This window comes from Aquila chrysaetos, chromosome 16 (genome assembly GCF_900496995.4).
Source record: "Aquila chrysaetos chrysaetos chromosome 16, bAquChr1.4, whole genome shotgun sequence".
NCBI lineage: Eukaryota > Metazoa > Chordata > Aves > Accipitriformes > Accipitridae > Aquila > Aquila chrysaetos.
Window position 1 is genome coordinate 22,400,407 of NC_044019.1, and position 15,748 is coordinate 22,416,154.

Sequence of the window (15,748 nt, forward strand, 5' to 3'; positions counted from 1 at the left end):
GAGAGTTTCTTACTTGCTCTGTATACTTGTGGATTAAAGAAGAACACCACTTGTATTTCCTGAGCTGAAAGTCAGTGAAATTTCAAGTAGTTACTATACTTTAGACTAAATGTATGGGGGGCAGGGGGGTGTGTGTGTGGTGTGAATCAGAACCGACCTTGAGTGATTTTCTGCAAACACTCTAGGCTTAATCACGTGGGTGTCTAAACACTGAGTATTTGTTTCCGAAACACTAAGATAGATTTTAGATTTGGTAGCAAATTCTAAAAGATAATCAGTTCTCAAAATTTTGTGCACCTTCAAGTCCAGTTGTCCAGTTGTCTTATTGCATAAGAGTTACTGTCTATTTGCTGAATTTATCATCTCCAAGAAGAAGTACTGAGTTATGCTTATGAATTCTGTACATTTTAGGACATTCCAGATTTTATTTTTAATACAAATGGGCATCAGAAATGGACTATATGCTGCAATACATGCTTATACAATTCTTTTTTGACAGAACCTTGTGATTATAAGTCATCTCATTAGTTTTCTACAGTTGTCCCTCTGACCAAAGTTGTCCTAATTTCTGAGAAAGATGGCATTTTTGATGTGTCAAGTTAGAGCAAAACCAATTAAATTTAATCTGTCCTGGAGATCTGCTTCTATTTGTTTTGGGGAGGCGTTTTTTGCATTACAATTTGAAAAACTGTTTTACTGTTGAAGCAAGGGCTAAAACCTTCTCTCTGATTTTCACCCTAGAAATAAGTCCACCCCATTTTATGACTTGCGCAATTGAAATGATTGGAGGGATACTACACATTAATTTAGCCTCACTCTTGCTGAGATATAAAGATGTATATTTTGCAAATCTCGTCCTTTAAATTAAAATTGGATCTAAATTCACTTCTCTTATGGGTTTGGGATGCCAGATTGTACTTTCTGAGTATATTTAATGAGTCTGTGTTTGTAGAGCTTATAGTAGGGAAATAAAAATCTGGTTTCAGTGTAGAGAGGTTATTGACATACCTTCCTAGTAGGTGCAGTTTTATCAGCAAATGAGTTCTTTTGGGATGGGGGTAAGGCATAATTTATAGCATTCCCCCAACAACAACAACAAAAGAATGTGGGAAAAGTGCTTCTTAATGACTTTTAATTGAAGCCATACCAGCATAAAAATGGGAATTTACTGTGTTACTAAAATGAAACTTTTGTCTGGGCCCTCGAGTGATGCTGATACTGGTGTTGATACTGTTTTCAGTTCTGTTTTGCTTCTCTAACCTTTGGAATGCCACTTATACCTAAATTTTAGAAGGTATTTCATTGACTAAAACAAAATTCCATTGCAAAGGGATGATTAATAGGATTTTCAGAGGCGCTCAAGCAATTCAGTTTCTGAATTCCCATTAATATCAAAGGAGGTTAGGTACTTCAAAAAAGAGACCAGCTGACTATTTGCCCCCAAAGAACACCATAGAAAATCTGGATTTTAGCTGTTTCTGGTTTTATTACTGACCAGAATCTGGGATTAACAGAGTTTGGACTCTTAATTAGTTGAGGTTTATATCGGGCTGAGAAGATGTATTGCTATAAATTCCTTATAAAGGAGGGGTTTTTTAAGTTTGCCCAAATGATGACAGTGGATAATATAGGTCTTTTCTGTTTAATCTCATAAATCTCACTGGAAGTAAAACAGCTCCAAAACCTGTAATAAAAAGATCCATCATTTCCCTGCAGCTGTAATTGTTGGAAACATTAGCAGTAAGCTGCTGAGTGGTGCACTGAATCCTCCTGTGGGCTTGTAAATGTAATTTTTTTTTTTTTCCCCTCCACATTGCGCCGAGACACAATTAATGCCATTTCTGAAATAAATATCAGACCTCTGTTTTACAGTTTCCAGAACTCTCTCTTAAGGTTTTGATGGGTGACACATGTACGTGGAGGTTTCCAGAAGAGGTGTGGCTTTCTAGGTAATTTGGGGTAGTCTGTTCTTAGATACGTGTGCTTATACAAGTAAGATCTACCAGCGAGAGTGTTGAAAGGTATTTGCATCCCTTTCTAGTCAGAGAAGAAACCAGATGTTTTCTTGGTGTTTGACCATACTGGAAGACAGTCAAGTTAACAAAAGCACTAATACGTATGATTTAAACAATTAATGGCTGACAGTGGCCAAGTAAAGCAATGCTATATTTTGGCATTCATTGTGTTTATTGAGAGAAAATGAGTATTTGGCTTTGTGTCATTCAGCATGTGTTGTATCACACAATCAGCTCTGTGTATGTGCATGTATGTATTTTTCTGGCTGGAGATGTCTGGATATCTGTATGATGTGCTGAATTTATACTGTAAGAATTTGCAGACTGTTCACCTTTCACTGGAGGGGACAACATGATCAGATAACCTGCCTGTCCCCTCTATCAAAGTTTTTGTAGTTTCCCTTTTGAAAGCGGGAGATCAGTTATAAATACTGAGGAGTTAATGCATTTGCCAAACCATTTTATAAAATAGTCACTACAGCCTCAAAAATATTTGTAAAAGGCCTGTTTTGTTTGGAGTTTTTAAATTCAAGTTACGAAGTGATAATAATTCTTGACTGACGAGAGTGAATTTTCAGGACCGCAGATCTTGACACAGGAGTGTTAGCACAGTGCGTCTGGAGGGGCCACCAGTGAGCTCTCTAATGGGAGGCGGGTGTGGGAAAGGAGCTCCTGGAAGGGGAAGGCAGAGGTGCCGAGGCGGCCATGTAGAGGTTGTTGACTTGCGGTCGTTTTCTTACCTGGTGCGCTGGCTTTTACCTCTCCTCCCTGATGGCAGGTGCTAGGCTGAAGCAACTGCTGCCACCTCTGTGGCGTGCTGTTACCAGAGTGTTTGCCCTGCTGGGTTTTCTTCCAGTCCCACCACCCCACCTGGCTTTTTCTCCAATTTTTTTGCTACCCTGTTGGCTGAGGAAAGCCATGGTAACATGTGGTGTCTGGCTTTACCCATGGGTACTAGGATTTCTTAAGCAAGAAAATCAAAATGGTTATCGTCAGCTGGATGTGGTATTCTCCTTCACTTCTTCCCCCTTTTCCAGCCATGTACTTTTTTCCCCCCTTTTCATCAGTTCCTATGCCTGGGCCCTCGTCACGTAGAGTCTCATTTAGGATTGGGATCTACAGCTGTGCTTGGAAAACCAGCATCTACCCTGGCAATCACGGTGAGATGACTCAAGGAGATAAAGGTGCCAGGGCCTGTTGGACTCAGTGTGCTGAGCCAGTTCAGGGAGCAAAGCCAACTGGACCGAGCAGCTGGGGAGGCAGGGCCGTGCGTGCCAGGGCTGCGTCGATCTGAGCACGGGTGGTTGGACCTGCGGCAGAGGAGAGTGAGTGCTGGGTAAAACCCCTGGGGCCTGGCGAGTCCTTGGAAAAAATCTGAGGTCTCAGTCACTGTCCCAACAGTCTTATAGCCTCCCTTAGTGTAATTTGCCTTTTTCTGGATTTTTTTGTCACCTAAAAGCCTTGGTCTTGACTGTGCGCTGTTGGTTCTGGTGTGTGCCCAGCAATGGCCCTTTCACTGGTGTTTCATCGTGGTGTGCGAGGGGATGTGCTTGCTCTGCCTGGCCGGCCATGGGGTGTCGCAGACGGGCAGCACGTGTGGGAAGGCTGTCCCCGTGCGTGCCGTCGCTGCTGTGGCTCTGGCTGCCAGCGTCCTGCAGCTGGGGCACGTAGGGCAGTTGAAATGTTGGGTGTCGAGCTGGGTGCTGTCGCAGTGATAATTGTAAGAAATACAAGTGCTTCAGTAGAGGAAAAAAGAAAATGCCTGGATCTTCCAAAACGCCTTACAAATTTGGGAAACCGCATTCAGAACAGCTATGGGAGATGCAATTGCAGAGCAACCCAGGCACAGAAAGCTTGATTCCCGGTAGCTTTGGGAGAGTGGAGCAGCTCAAAAGATTTTGAGTAAGTTCTAATGAAGAACAGGGGCACTGTGTCTGCTCCACACTTGATGCTGGAGTTTTAGTTTTTAATCTGATGGTGTATGAAGTCTTTAGTAACGTGTCCATGTTCATATCAGCCTGATCAACTAAACTAAATGACACTACACTGAAGACTTATGTTAATGTTTTGAGCTGAAGACTTTGAATTCAGATGTTAAATTTTTGTTTCAAAATGGTAGACACATTTGCAGTTTGGTTTTGATATAGTGTTTCTGGTCTGTGGCATTAAAAACTGGTTCTAAAATTATGACGTTGGCCTAATAGTCCTGAGATTTTTTTTTTTAAATAAGAACAGTTACACATCTTTTATTTTCATTCCATTTCTTGAATGTCTGCAGGGCATACAGATGCACTTCATGCATTTTTCTTCAACTGAGAGACTTATTGATCTATTTTGACAAAAATAATTAAGCCACAGGTCTCACATGATCACCCAATTCTAGGACATGGGACTGGCTCTAAAAGAAATAATAAATATCACAATATAACAAAGCTGTGCAATTTGGTTACAGTAACAAATACTTTGAATACCGTAGCAAGGAGTTTTCACAGAAATTCCCATTCTTCTCTTCTCCTGAACTTCCCATGCCAGCGGGATCATATGTAGAGACAGAGGTACAAATTAAGAGAAGGAAAAAGCTGAAGATGTAGAAAATATATTGCTTTTGTTTTCCAGTTCAACAAAATTATCTTTTGTTGCCTTAGCTGAGGAGGGGGAACTAACAGCACTTAGAAACAATCTTTTTAAAGTGTTTTTGCAGAAAATGTTTGTATTTTAATCCTAAAATAAATACACCAAGCTAACTGGCTCTTTGAAAAAGTATTTGGTTTACAAATTTTGAAAATAGGAGTAGCAGGAAGAGTATGAAGATTTTGCAAGAGGAAGCTAAACTGCAAATGAAGAAAACTGTGACTATTCATAGCAAGTATGAGTAGGTGTTTTTTTAAAAGCTAGTAATATAGATATGTTTTTAATATAGATCAGTTTCTAGATAGCATGTCTCCAAATGACTCCCAAAACAGTAGAGTAAGAGCAACAACACACACGGATTTTATGTGGTACACAGGCTTGGAGTCTGTGCTTAAATGGATCTATAATAAATACTAATTTAGATGTCATAGAAAACAAACCCACAAATTCAGTCACACATATAACCCAACGGAGGAATTATTAAGAGATGAAAAGACAGCATACGATGTGACACAGTCTAGGAAGGACATGGGCCCTTATGTCACGGGACTATTCTTCATGCATCTGGTGAACCTGGGAAGGAGTAAAATTACGTGGTCTTCTGCGCTGACTGCTGACTTGTTCACCTGTAGCAAAGCCAACAGAACCATCTTAAAAAGTAGTGGACTGTAAGCAGTAATAGTGCTGGTTTGAGTTGTAGGGTTTGGGGTGGGGGGAGGGATTTTCGGCATCTGTAAATGTTTTGTCCGGCATAGGTGCTACATTCATCCGAGTGATTTATTCGACACTGGAAACTGGAAATTCTTCGTGGCTTAATGTTTAAGATTTTTATTCCGTCTTCACGGATGAATTGGTTTCTTGGGAATCGTTCTGTAAGAGGGGATTTGGGGTCTGCATATCTCAAAACCCAAGAGAGCGGGGAAGTGAAAAGGCTATGAGTTCAGTTCTCTAAGAACAGGCATTCCTGGGGAGCAGCTAACCCAGGCAGAGCCCTGTATTTTCAGCATTCGAACTCACCCATGCAGAATTATCCTTTGCAATCAAAACTTTTATTTCTTTCAGAAAAATGGTGCTTGTGTCTTTTCTAAATTTTCTTGGAAAAGAAGGTCTCAGTGTAATTCTGCCTGCAGCTATGTCTCTTGGAGGGCTGCACTGCCCATTCTGTCTCGGAGGTACTTTCTAACGCTGCTGATTTGTAAGACAACTATGAGTAACTAGCGTAAGCTTGGGCCGAAATACATAGCTAATGTGTCTGTTCCATATAGCGTGACATCCTAAATCAAATCCTTTGCCTCCGTGCATGTGAAAAGCCCAATGTTTTCCTCCTCTGTGAGTTTCTGAATTCGGCCCTCCTGCCTCACTGTCAAAATCTCCTTGATAACTTCTGCGTCGCTTATTGTTGCTTATTTACTTAATCTCCGCTTTTAAAGTGTAAAGCCATGCTGAAATTTGCTGTCTGATGGATGAGGGATGGCGTACAACTCCAAGTCCGTGCAGTCCCTGGGAGCAGCACTGGGTGCCAGCAGCCCAGCCGACACCGCGCTTGGGCTGCTGCATGCACAGCCGGCAGGGCAAGGGGCAGCACTCGGCTTGCCTGCTTACGCTGTCCCGCTGTCTTGGAAGTGCCATGGGAACCGTGGTTTTGGAAGAAGATACTGATTAGTGATAGCTGAGCAAGCCAAATTGGAGCCAGGTTTATGTTGTCATTTGATTCAGCTGCAGCAACGTGTGAGGAACTGTAAATTTGAGGTTTGTACCTGAGGGACTCTTACTCTAAATGAGAACAACTCGTGGTAAGGGCAGTTTAGTAAAGCCAAGTAATTATCTGATAAACAAGGTCCTTTTAGAAGTGCATGAAGATTACATTGTCCCTTCTGATTTCTAAACCCTTGTCATAAATGCATTAAATGTGACAGATCTTACATTACTGTCATGATCTTAGAAAGCAGTCATTGCTCAACGGCCTCATGGGATTTCATTCTGGGTCTTACATAAACTTTTGAAAAAACACTTAAGTGCCTGATTTTCTAAGGTGCAAGATATCTTAGGATAGATAAGTACCTATTAACAGCTGTCTGTAAAGGAAGTTAGATGCCCAAAATAATTTACTAACTTAAGGCAAAAAGTTCCTCATTCATTTTGATACTTGGCCATTTTGTTAGGTTGTTTTCCATTTCCTGATTGCTGTATTAATCCTAACATATGAACATTTAAATTATTCTGGAATAACATTTTCTGTGTCTTTCTGTGAGCATGCTTTTTCAAATGCAGTGATCAAATAATCCTTAAAGTGTTTCAGTCTGCCAGCTCAAGAATACTGAAAAAATAAAGTGGTGGTGGTGACGGAGAGTGTCAGAGTTAGGTGGATGCGCTGTGTTTGGAGCAAATGGTAAAGAACATGTTGAACTTCTTAGGTATGTGCTCCGATTCAGCAGGGACTGGTGGTGGGCAGGGCTGAAATAACTTTTATCTCCTCTTGAATCACAGTGAGGGTCAGATGCATAACTATTACAGAGCTTTTAGGAATGCCCATCTGTAATCCCCAGATGTTGGGTTGTGAGGTGAGCAGACCACCAGAAGAAGGGATGACGTTCACAGCCCAGGTAGAAGCCTGCTAGCGAGCAGCAGTGTGTCGCCAAAAGCTGTGAAAGGGTAGCGCCTCGCCTACTGCGGTAGCTGATCTCAGAAGTTCCGAGGCCAATCCTCTCATGATGTAGTGAAAAAGAAAAATCTCACATTACTGTTTGCCATACTGTAGTTGTGGACAAAAAGAACGCGAGCCTTTAGGACTGGCAATAACACCACTTTTATTAAGTTTCTATTGAAGGACTATTTTCAGTAAGATAAATTGATGGGCTGAACACAATAACCTTCAGTATCTCACTTTCAAATACTTAGTAGGTAAGCACTACTGAATAAGAGACGAAATTAAGCTAAGATGTAGAAAAAAGGTTACTTGGCAACACCATAGTGTTTGTAAAGAGGAGAAGGAAGGGTCAGGAACTTAATGAATTTCGATTATAGAATTTTCTGTAAGTCATTGCATGAATAGAAAAATCCTAAACCAGATTTTGGTGTCATACTCTAATAGGGGTTGGCTATAGCAAAACAGGGTTTGTTAGGAAACAAACTGCAGAGAATAGCAAAAGCATAGCTGCTGTGTACGAACAAAATTGGACTCCCCAGAGGCAGGCAGTGCTGGTCATAGCTCAAGCAGAGACACTCTGAACAAGGTATGTGGTAGTGATGAAAGTTGGTCTTCATTTTTTGTGTTGTGTGGAGTAAACATACTTGGAAGTGTGGAAGTGTTGATTCGGAGACCCCCATGTTTACTGTTAAGAAAGTTTCAGCTTACTCTCAGTGGTTGGGAGGAAGACACCAAATACAAAAACTCTATGGCCTATAATTACAGTTTTGCCTAGCTTGCCAGTGTGATTTCAATGGGTACATGAATTTTCCTCTGTAATAATAACCTTATTAATTTCTGACCCTTGCAGAGAACAAGAATCCATTGATTGCCAGAGTTCAGATTTTTGCAGTGGGTTTCTGTAGTGTTAACCAGTTGAATAGCTCAACTAATTGTACCTGGTGCCATGGGTGGAATAGGAGGTGCAATACCAAAACCAAAAAAAGTTATCTACTGAACTGCCCCTTCCCATCCAGTCCAGCCTGCAGTAAAATCTGTTTTAAAGGTAACCATCATCTTGTAGAACCTGAACTTTGCAAATTAATTCAGTGGACCATGGCAACCAAATACGGTACGTTTATGGTAAATACAGTTTGATTGGAAATAATTATGGTACCTAGGAAAACGCAGTCTAACAAATAATATCTTCCCCCCTTGCCCACCATGCTAAAATTTTAGCTCTTGATAAAGATTCTACCATATATAAAAGACTCAGTAAAATCTTGTTAGTAAGTGTGTTCATGTGGACATTTTCCATTGGAGACCAGTACATACCCATATAGAGTTTGACTTCTTGAACCACTATAAAATCCCCAGTGTAGGGAGCTGAATGCTTTTGGTCTTTCTCACCTATGTAGGGAGCTGAAGTTAAAGACACTGGTAGAAGTTTTCACACAGTTCAGTGTATAGTAAACACTAAATACTAATTTTGTTTACTGAAAATAGTAAATACAGTTCAGTAAATAAAGGAATACTTCAAAAGCCTATATTTTCTTAAGATATGCGCTTTATTTTCTATTACTGATCATACATCTTGTTACAACTATGGGGATTTAAGAAAAACGGATTCACAGTGATGTGTGCTAGTTACTTGTTTTTCTTTTCATTCAGTGTGGAGAGCAAAACTGATAAAACTTGTTTAATTTTCTTTTTACCTTCAGGTACTGGTTTTTGAATGTTGGTTGTGCTAGTTTGTCCCAATAAGTCTTAGAACAGCATTATTTTGGGTGCTTTAAAATACTTAGAGCTTGGTTTCACTGCTCTGATGATTTGAGATGTGAGTGGGCTATTCTGACATAACTCCTAAACGCCTCAAAATTTCTAGCTGAAGCTAAGCTCTAAATGTGATCAAAGTGGCACATCAATGGAATGGGTTGGAAGTTTTGTGGAGTTGGGAAGGGGTTTTCTATGGTGTTAATCCAGATGCAGTGCTATTCAAATGTTGGGTTAAGTTGAGCAAAACAAATTACAATAACTCTGCAGAGAAATAATTGCTTTCCAAGGTAGACAATGGCTTGCCTTTTGTATTTTAAGTTATTCTGTTACAAATTAGAACATTTAACCACTACGTATGCATAAAGCACTTCTATTCCCTGTTATTTGTCTCTATTTTGCTTAAATTTGAAAAACAAACCCCAAAACACCTCAAAACCAAACTTCTATGATGGGTTGCATATAGTTGATAAGACAAAATTAACAAATGTAGCTTGCAAATAACCAATTGAACTAAATTTTTAACATCACTGGCTATAGAAAAAATGTTTTATCTATGGTTGCTTAGTGCTCTGCCACATCAGTTCCTGACTTTATAGGTTTTGGGAAGATGAGCTCAGCATTTTGTATGAGGGTAAGAAGTTGTTATTAGACTCAGTTCTGCAATTTCCAGGCTTCATCAAAGCACTCCTGAATGTACCTAATTGTGTGTAAACAAATATTCCTGCTGGAATCTGTAGGAGTGCCTATGCCCTTGAACAAAATCAGATGCTAAGCTGCTCAGCTCAAGTGAGAGCCTGTTGCTGGCCCACCTGCGAGACCTCTTATTTAATGGCCTGTGTACCTGTTCATGTGTAAGGTAGATGATGGAAAAAATATGTCTGAATTCAGAGTCTCTTAAATCCTTTTTTCCCAATGTTTAAATGAACTTTAGTATCAGAAACTGGCCATATCTTATGTATTTTTTAATTTTCCTTCCTTACCAGGTAAGTATTTAAGAAGCACTGTGGTCCCTTCTGGATCTTTGGCAGTGTTGCGTTACAGAGTCCTTTCTTTCAGCGTGGTGTGTGTAAATGTATGTGTGTGCATGCATGCTTCTGTAGAGATAGATCTGTGTTGATATCTGAAATAATAGATGTGAGGGTTTTAACCTTGTAACTGTTACGAGATCTTTATGTGTCTGCTTTAGGGTCGACCCTATCCCATATGACACTCCAAAACCAGCGGGCCACACGCGATTTGTCTGCGTCTCAGACACACACTCCAGAACAGATGGCATCCAGATGCCTTATGGGGACATCCTTCTCCACACGGGCGATTTCACCGAACTGGGACTGCCCTCAGAGGTTAAGAAGTTTAATGACTGGTTAGGTAAGGAATTACTGCATTTTGGTGACCCCAATTAACCTCTCCTGTCCAAGTGTCAGTCACTGCCTCCTAATTGAATTAGAGCACTTGAAAATCCCCCCCCCCCCCCCCCTTACTTCACTTGTCCTCATGTGATGTGCTGTTTCTAGTCTCAGTATGATTCTGTTAATTAAGACAAATTTAGAGACTTCGCTGTATTTCTGTGTTATCCTGGGGGAAAAGATTCTGTTATTCCACAGCAAGGACTGTGTAGCCTTTTGTGTGTACTGAGCGGTGGTGCCACCTCATATGAATGCATACCGCGTCCCATTAGTTGATGCAGTGTGGGTTTATATCCACAGCCAAAACTATTGCTCGCTGAAATTTGGATTTACCGTAACTTAAAGCAGTGCTGAAAGCTACAGTGTATTTGGAAATGATAGAAGTCCTTCTTCCCACAATATAGGATGGCAAAATCAGTAATACTGTTTGGAAGAGGAGAATTTTTTCGGGGTGGTATTCACATGATTGCCCTTTTGAGTTAAGAGTACTGGCATTTTAACTTCGAATGCAGGCACTCCACACCTCTTTGGTAGAACGCCTTTCATGTTCTGTATTTGATAGCAGTGCCCTGATAGTGTATTGCTACAGTTGAAGGCAGTTAAACTGCAACAGCAGAAGACAAAATGAAGTAGGGGAGCTTGTGCTGGATGCTCCTGTTATAAATGCCACTGGTAGGCTGGCTGTGTACTGCCATGTCACCACTTGCACTAAAAATACTCAGAGTTGAAGGTGACTTGAGCAGCTGATCTTCAAGAAATGTTAGAATGAATTTACAGCATTATATAAAAACCTTTGAAAGCATAGCTTTGTTATCAGGCTTTACCTCCATCACTGCACTCTCTCTTGCCTGCTGTATGATGGCCACATCTCTATGTGCCTTTAATAGCTTAATTTTATTCCATTGGAGTTCCTTGGCTGACCCTTCAAGAGATAAGTAAAGAACATTTGGATTTACAAAAGGAATTTTTAAATAGAAGAGCTTTCACATTCTCTTGTCTTTTCACCTTCCTTTGCAATTTCTCCATACTGTTCTTTTAATCTTCCTTCTGACCTCCGCTGATCTCCACAGCCCAGTTTTAAAGAACATTTTTCCTTCTTTTTATTGCTGTGCATGTGGGATTGGGGCTTCCCGATACTGCCGTGTTACTGTAACTTAGTTTTATCATTCTTATTTCTAGAAAGTGGTACTAGATTTTATGGGCTCAAAACTATCCTTTTTCTAGGAATGTAATCACAGAACTGGGAAGTAAGAAGAGTAGAAGTAGGTGGATATGTACATAGGTTGAGGGAAGAGAAAGAGTAGGAACATCTTCCTCAACTTTTGGGTGTTTGTTGTGATAACCTGTAGATGTTAGTGTTGCGGAGGAGGAGGAGCAAGCAAGGTAAGGGCAGTGGGAGGCCGCACGGCTTTCCTGGGAGGTGGGCTGTGTGGTCCTACCGAGCTTCAGTCCTCATAGAGAAGCTGGGCACCTCTGCTGTTCAACGAGGTTCAGTTGTTACAGATGCCAGGCAGCTCCAGAAAAGGAATTGCTTTCTGGAGAGCGGAGACCTCCAAAGTCTACCCTGAATGCACTGCTAAGAGCAGTGTCTGGCTACCAAAGTTCTTCTTTGGACTTAAGGTCATTTCACAAGTATTGCTTTGATATAGCCAGAGCCTGTGCCCAGTGCTTGGCATTTGAAAACGCTAACTTAGTACTGCAGAAAGAGAAAACATGTAAGCTGCTAGTGTGTTTTCACCCTTTCATGGGGAATCTTACAGTATTGGCAGCCACTTGGCATTCCTTTTATTTAACAGGTGTTTCACAATGATGTTATTTTATCACATAGATCCTTGGTTTAATACTGGCAACGGAAAAATTATAACCCTTTGAATAGGTTTTGTTCTAGCCTCAATAATTTAACATGGGGCATTCTTAACATATATATAGTTCTTGTAGAAGTCAGTATGGTATTTATCTGAGAAAGCAGATTTTTGCATTCTTCGGCAGTCAGTGAAATGGGAAGCTTTGACTGTGCCAGGACCTACTGGCGTTGGCCTCAGGCTTTCATATTTCAGGTACAGAGAAAACCTCTTTTGTGGTTTTTCGGTGGTTTTTTTTGTTTTGGTTTTCTGGTTTTGGGGGGTTTGTTTGTTTGTTTTGGGTTGGGTTTGGTTGTTTTTTGTGTGTGTGTGACATGCACAGAGTCCACTTGCATTTTCATATATATGACAATACCAGTTATTACATTTCTGGCATAAGGTCAGGCAGCAAATGGATTCTCCTGTGTCATCTTGTCGCATTGGTGAATAGTTGCTCCAGTGCTGTCCTCTCCTCATCTGGAGTCAAAACACTATGAAGTCAGGCATGCTGTTTTGCCACTTTATTTCAGGCTCCTATCTGCAAAATGGGAGTAATGATGTTTTACTATTTACTACATACATTGTGAAGAGTAATACCTTCAAGGTTGTGAGGTGATGGCATGTAATATTTAAAAAAATACATACTAGTGGTAGGCAGGAACAAACAGGATTCCTTCTTCTTCTGCCATATAGCGGGAGGCATCTTTTTTCATCATAGTTGGTAGGAACGTTATTCCAAAGCCATGCATTGAGAACTCCCATGAAATACAGCGTTGTCCTTATAGAAGGGGGTTTTCATATCTTTTGTGTGCATGGTTTTCTCCACTGGCAATCGTGTTGTAAAGCAGTAATGAAGACAAGGCATCTGTATCGTTTATACCTTGAGGGAGAGAAGCGAGATCAAAGCTAGGCTTCATTCCACAGCTTATTTTACCTACTCTGTGGTAAAAAACCAGGGCCTCATCTCCATTAGGATTAGATAATGGGATAACTAAGGCACAATAACTGTCCATAATTTTCTTGGCAGTAAAGCCGAGGGAGAAGTTAAAAGATGATTATTCTGAACCTCTGCCTCACTTATACTTCACTGGGTGTTACATATGCCGGAGTTATACAGGACTGAGAGCACTTCTGTCAACCCTGCAGTTTTGTATTTTGTGGGTCTTGCATCCCTTTGCAGCGCTCTGAGCATCTCACCTGAGCAAAAAGTTCAGCATCTTGTCCATCCATTTCATTAACATTCATCCTTCTTCCCTGTCTCTGTAGCCGAATCACGGAACATGCGTTCCACGCTCTCTTTCCCACTCCTCCTAGCTCTCAGCCCTTCCTGCAACTTTTACTAGTACTTCTGCTTTTTTCCCTTTGGCTGATAAATTTTCATTATTGGTTTTGCATGAAAGTCGTCTGGGCTTATACATTGAATAACCTCTGTGGTCACTTAGTGATTACATACACTGGCTGAGGTAATTTATTCACTTTGTTTTGGTGTGAACACGTCCCTTGGGTCTTGTAACTGCTGTAATCACTTGACCTTAGTGACTGTTAAATGCTTTAAACACAGTTATTTTAAATTTATAATTGTTTTCATTAAAAATCTCTTATAGTAACTTAACTGACCTTGCAGTAAACACAGCATTATGTGCTGAGGAAGAATTAAGACGTTATTCTATGCCCAATATATTTCTTACTGAATGTTTCAACACACTATTATTATCACTGTTCATATTTTCCCCATCCATTCTCATTCAGTCATATATGTGAAATGAAATACAGGAATATCTAATTATAGCTCTGTCTTCATAGTGCAATATTTCCTTTCCTGTGTGATGGGAAGTGATTGAATAACTCATAAGAACTGAAGAGAAAGCAAAGATAAATTCAGGCAGATAGATCTTTAATGAGTGACGATATGTTTATTGTGCTCAATTAGTATGGGCCTGATTGTACATACGCTTACTTCTGTGAATAATTTGCATCTGGTTTAGTACTTTTTCTCAAGTAGCCAGTTTTGTTCTTTTTTGTCTAGTGGTTATCTTTTACTGTGTTCATTTTTGGTTCAGGGATTTTTTTCTTCCATGCAAGATTTCTAATATAAGACATATTACTGGATGAAGTAGGCAAAATTCTGTAGTGGTAGATACAAATAAATCCAGTAGGTGAAATTACTGCTGGTTAATGCCTGTGGAGCTGAGAGTAGAATTTGGCTATGTTTTTTCTGAGTTGTTCTGGGACTTAGCAACTTGACTGTTTCATGTTTTTTCTTTCATGTCTTGCTTTGGTTTTGAATGAATGTTGCTTTTAACTTCTGTGGGATAATGACTTGAGGAACTTTGTGAATGGTTTAGTCGCCAAATACATATGGGTTTGTACTGGAACAAGTATTTCTTTAGCTGTAATACATGCTTGCCTTTAGTATAAACTTTGCTGATAGAGCTAAAATAAAAATTTAGGTTTTTTTCTGTGGTGTAGTTCCTCCATCGTTACTTAAAGTGAGAAGAATGATTATACTATTTTAACGTAGAGCTTTTCTTGTTACACTCTGCGTATACGGACGTGGTCCTCAGAAATGTATTGTCAGTTCTTTTAAAGTTCATGTTTGTGTGAATGTTTAGTTACAGAAAATAGCAGCTTCAGTTTGGAATTGCTGGCTGTTACATGGAATAGATGACAAGATGGAAAGAGCACTGGAAACGTGTTGTTGCTCTCGGAGGTATGGACAGACGCTTGGTTGTAGTCTACAGTTAGATTTCTGCTTTAGTACTGTAGAAATTTGAAATTATATTCAAAACTGTAATCCAGACACCTGCAGAAATAGTGTTTGATCTTGAAGATAGTATAATTTAATCTGGAAAAAAAAATCCCTGTAACAAAATAGTATAATAATAAGATCAAGCTCTTTTCTTATCACTGTTTAAAAATTCAGGGTCACATTGTTCTTGTATCCTTTCTCAGTCTCTTTGGTCTGGCTCAGTTATTCCCTCATTTTATTGAGGCTTCATCTTCTCTCCAGGCATATTTCATTTAGGATTTTGTGTGTGTTTCTTTTGCTAATGTACACTGAAAACAGTTTCATTGTGACAAAGTATTTGTTCTTGAGAACTTTTGCTTTGTAAAACTATATTTCTAATGTGAATTATTTTAGCAGCATCTGACGTGACCGTTTTTTATAAAAACAAACCAGTAAGCTCTAAGTTTCTCCAAATTCAGAGGGATATTAGCTCAAAGTAGTCTGAACTAATTTAGAACCAGAAGGAAGCCTATGAATATTTTAAAGTAAAATTATGGCAATAAAAACAAATCTCTTCCTATTTTTATAAATTGATTTATTTCTGATTTGTGTTTTTACCATCTGGAGCATATTTTGAACCCTATATTGCTCTACTTGTTATAGCTAGAATGAATAATTGACTAAACATAAAACACCATTTTGATGAACGAAAATCTTAGCTCTTG

The 15,748-nt window shown here is 39.8% G+C and overlaps 1 protein-coding gene across 2 annotated transcripts in view; it reads left to right on the top strand.

Moving 5' to 3' along the window:
• Nucleotides 1-15,748, top strand: part of MPPED2 (metallophosphoesterase domain containing 2) — a 111,449-nt gene that overhangs the window by 30,357 nt on the left and 65,344 nt on the right. For both annotated transcript variants that reach the window (XM_030039784.2, XM_030039785.2), the window contains exon 3: nt 10,235-10,416. In XM_030039784.2, the coding sequence (XP_029895644.1) occupies nt 10,235-10,416 (182 nt within the window). The remainder of the gene's footprint in view (nt 1-10,234; nt 10,417-15,748) is intronic.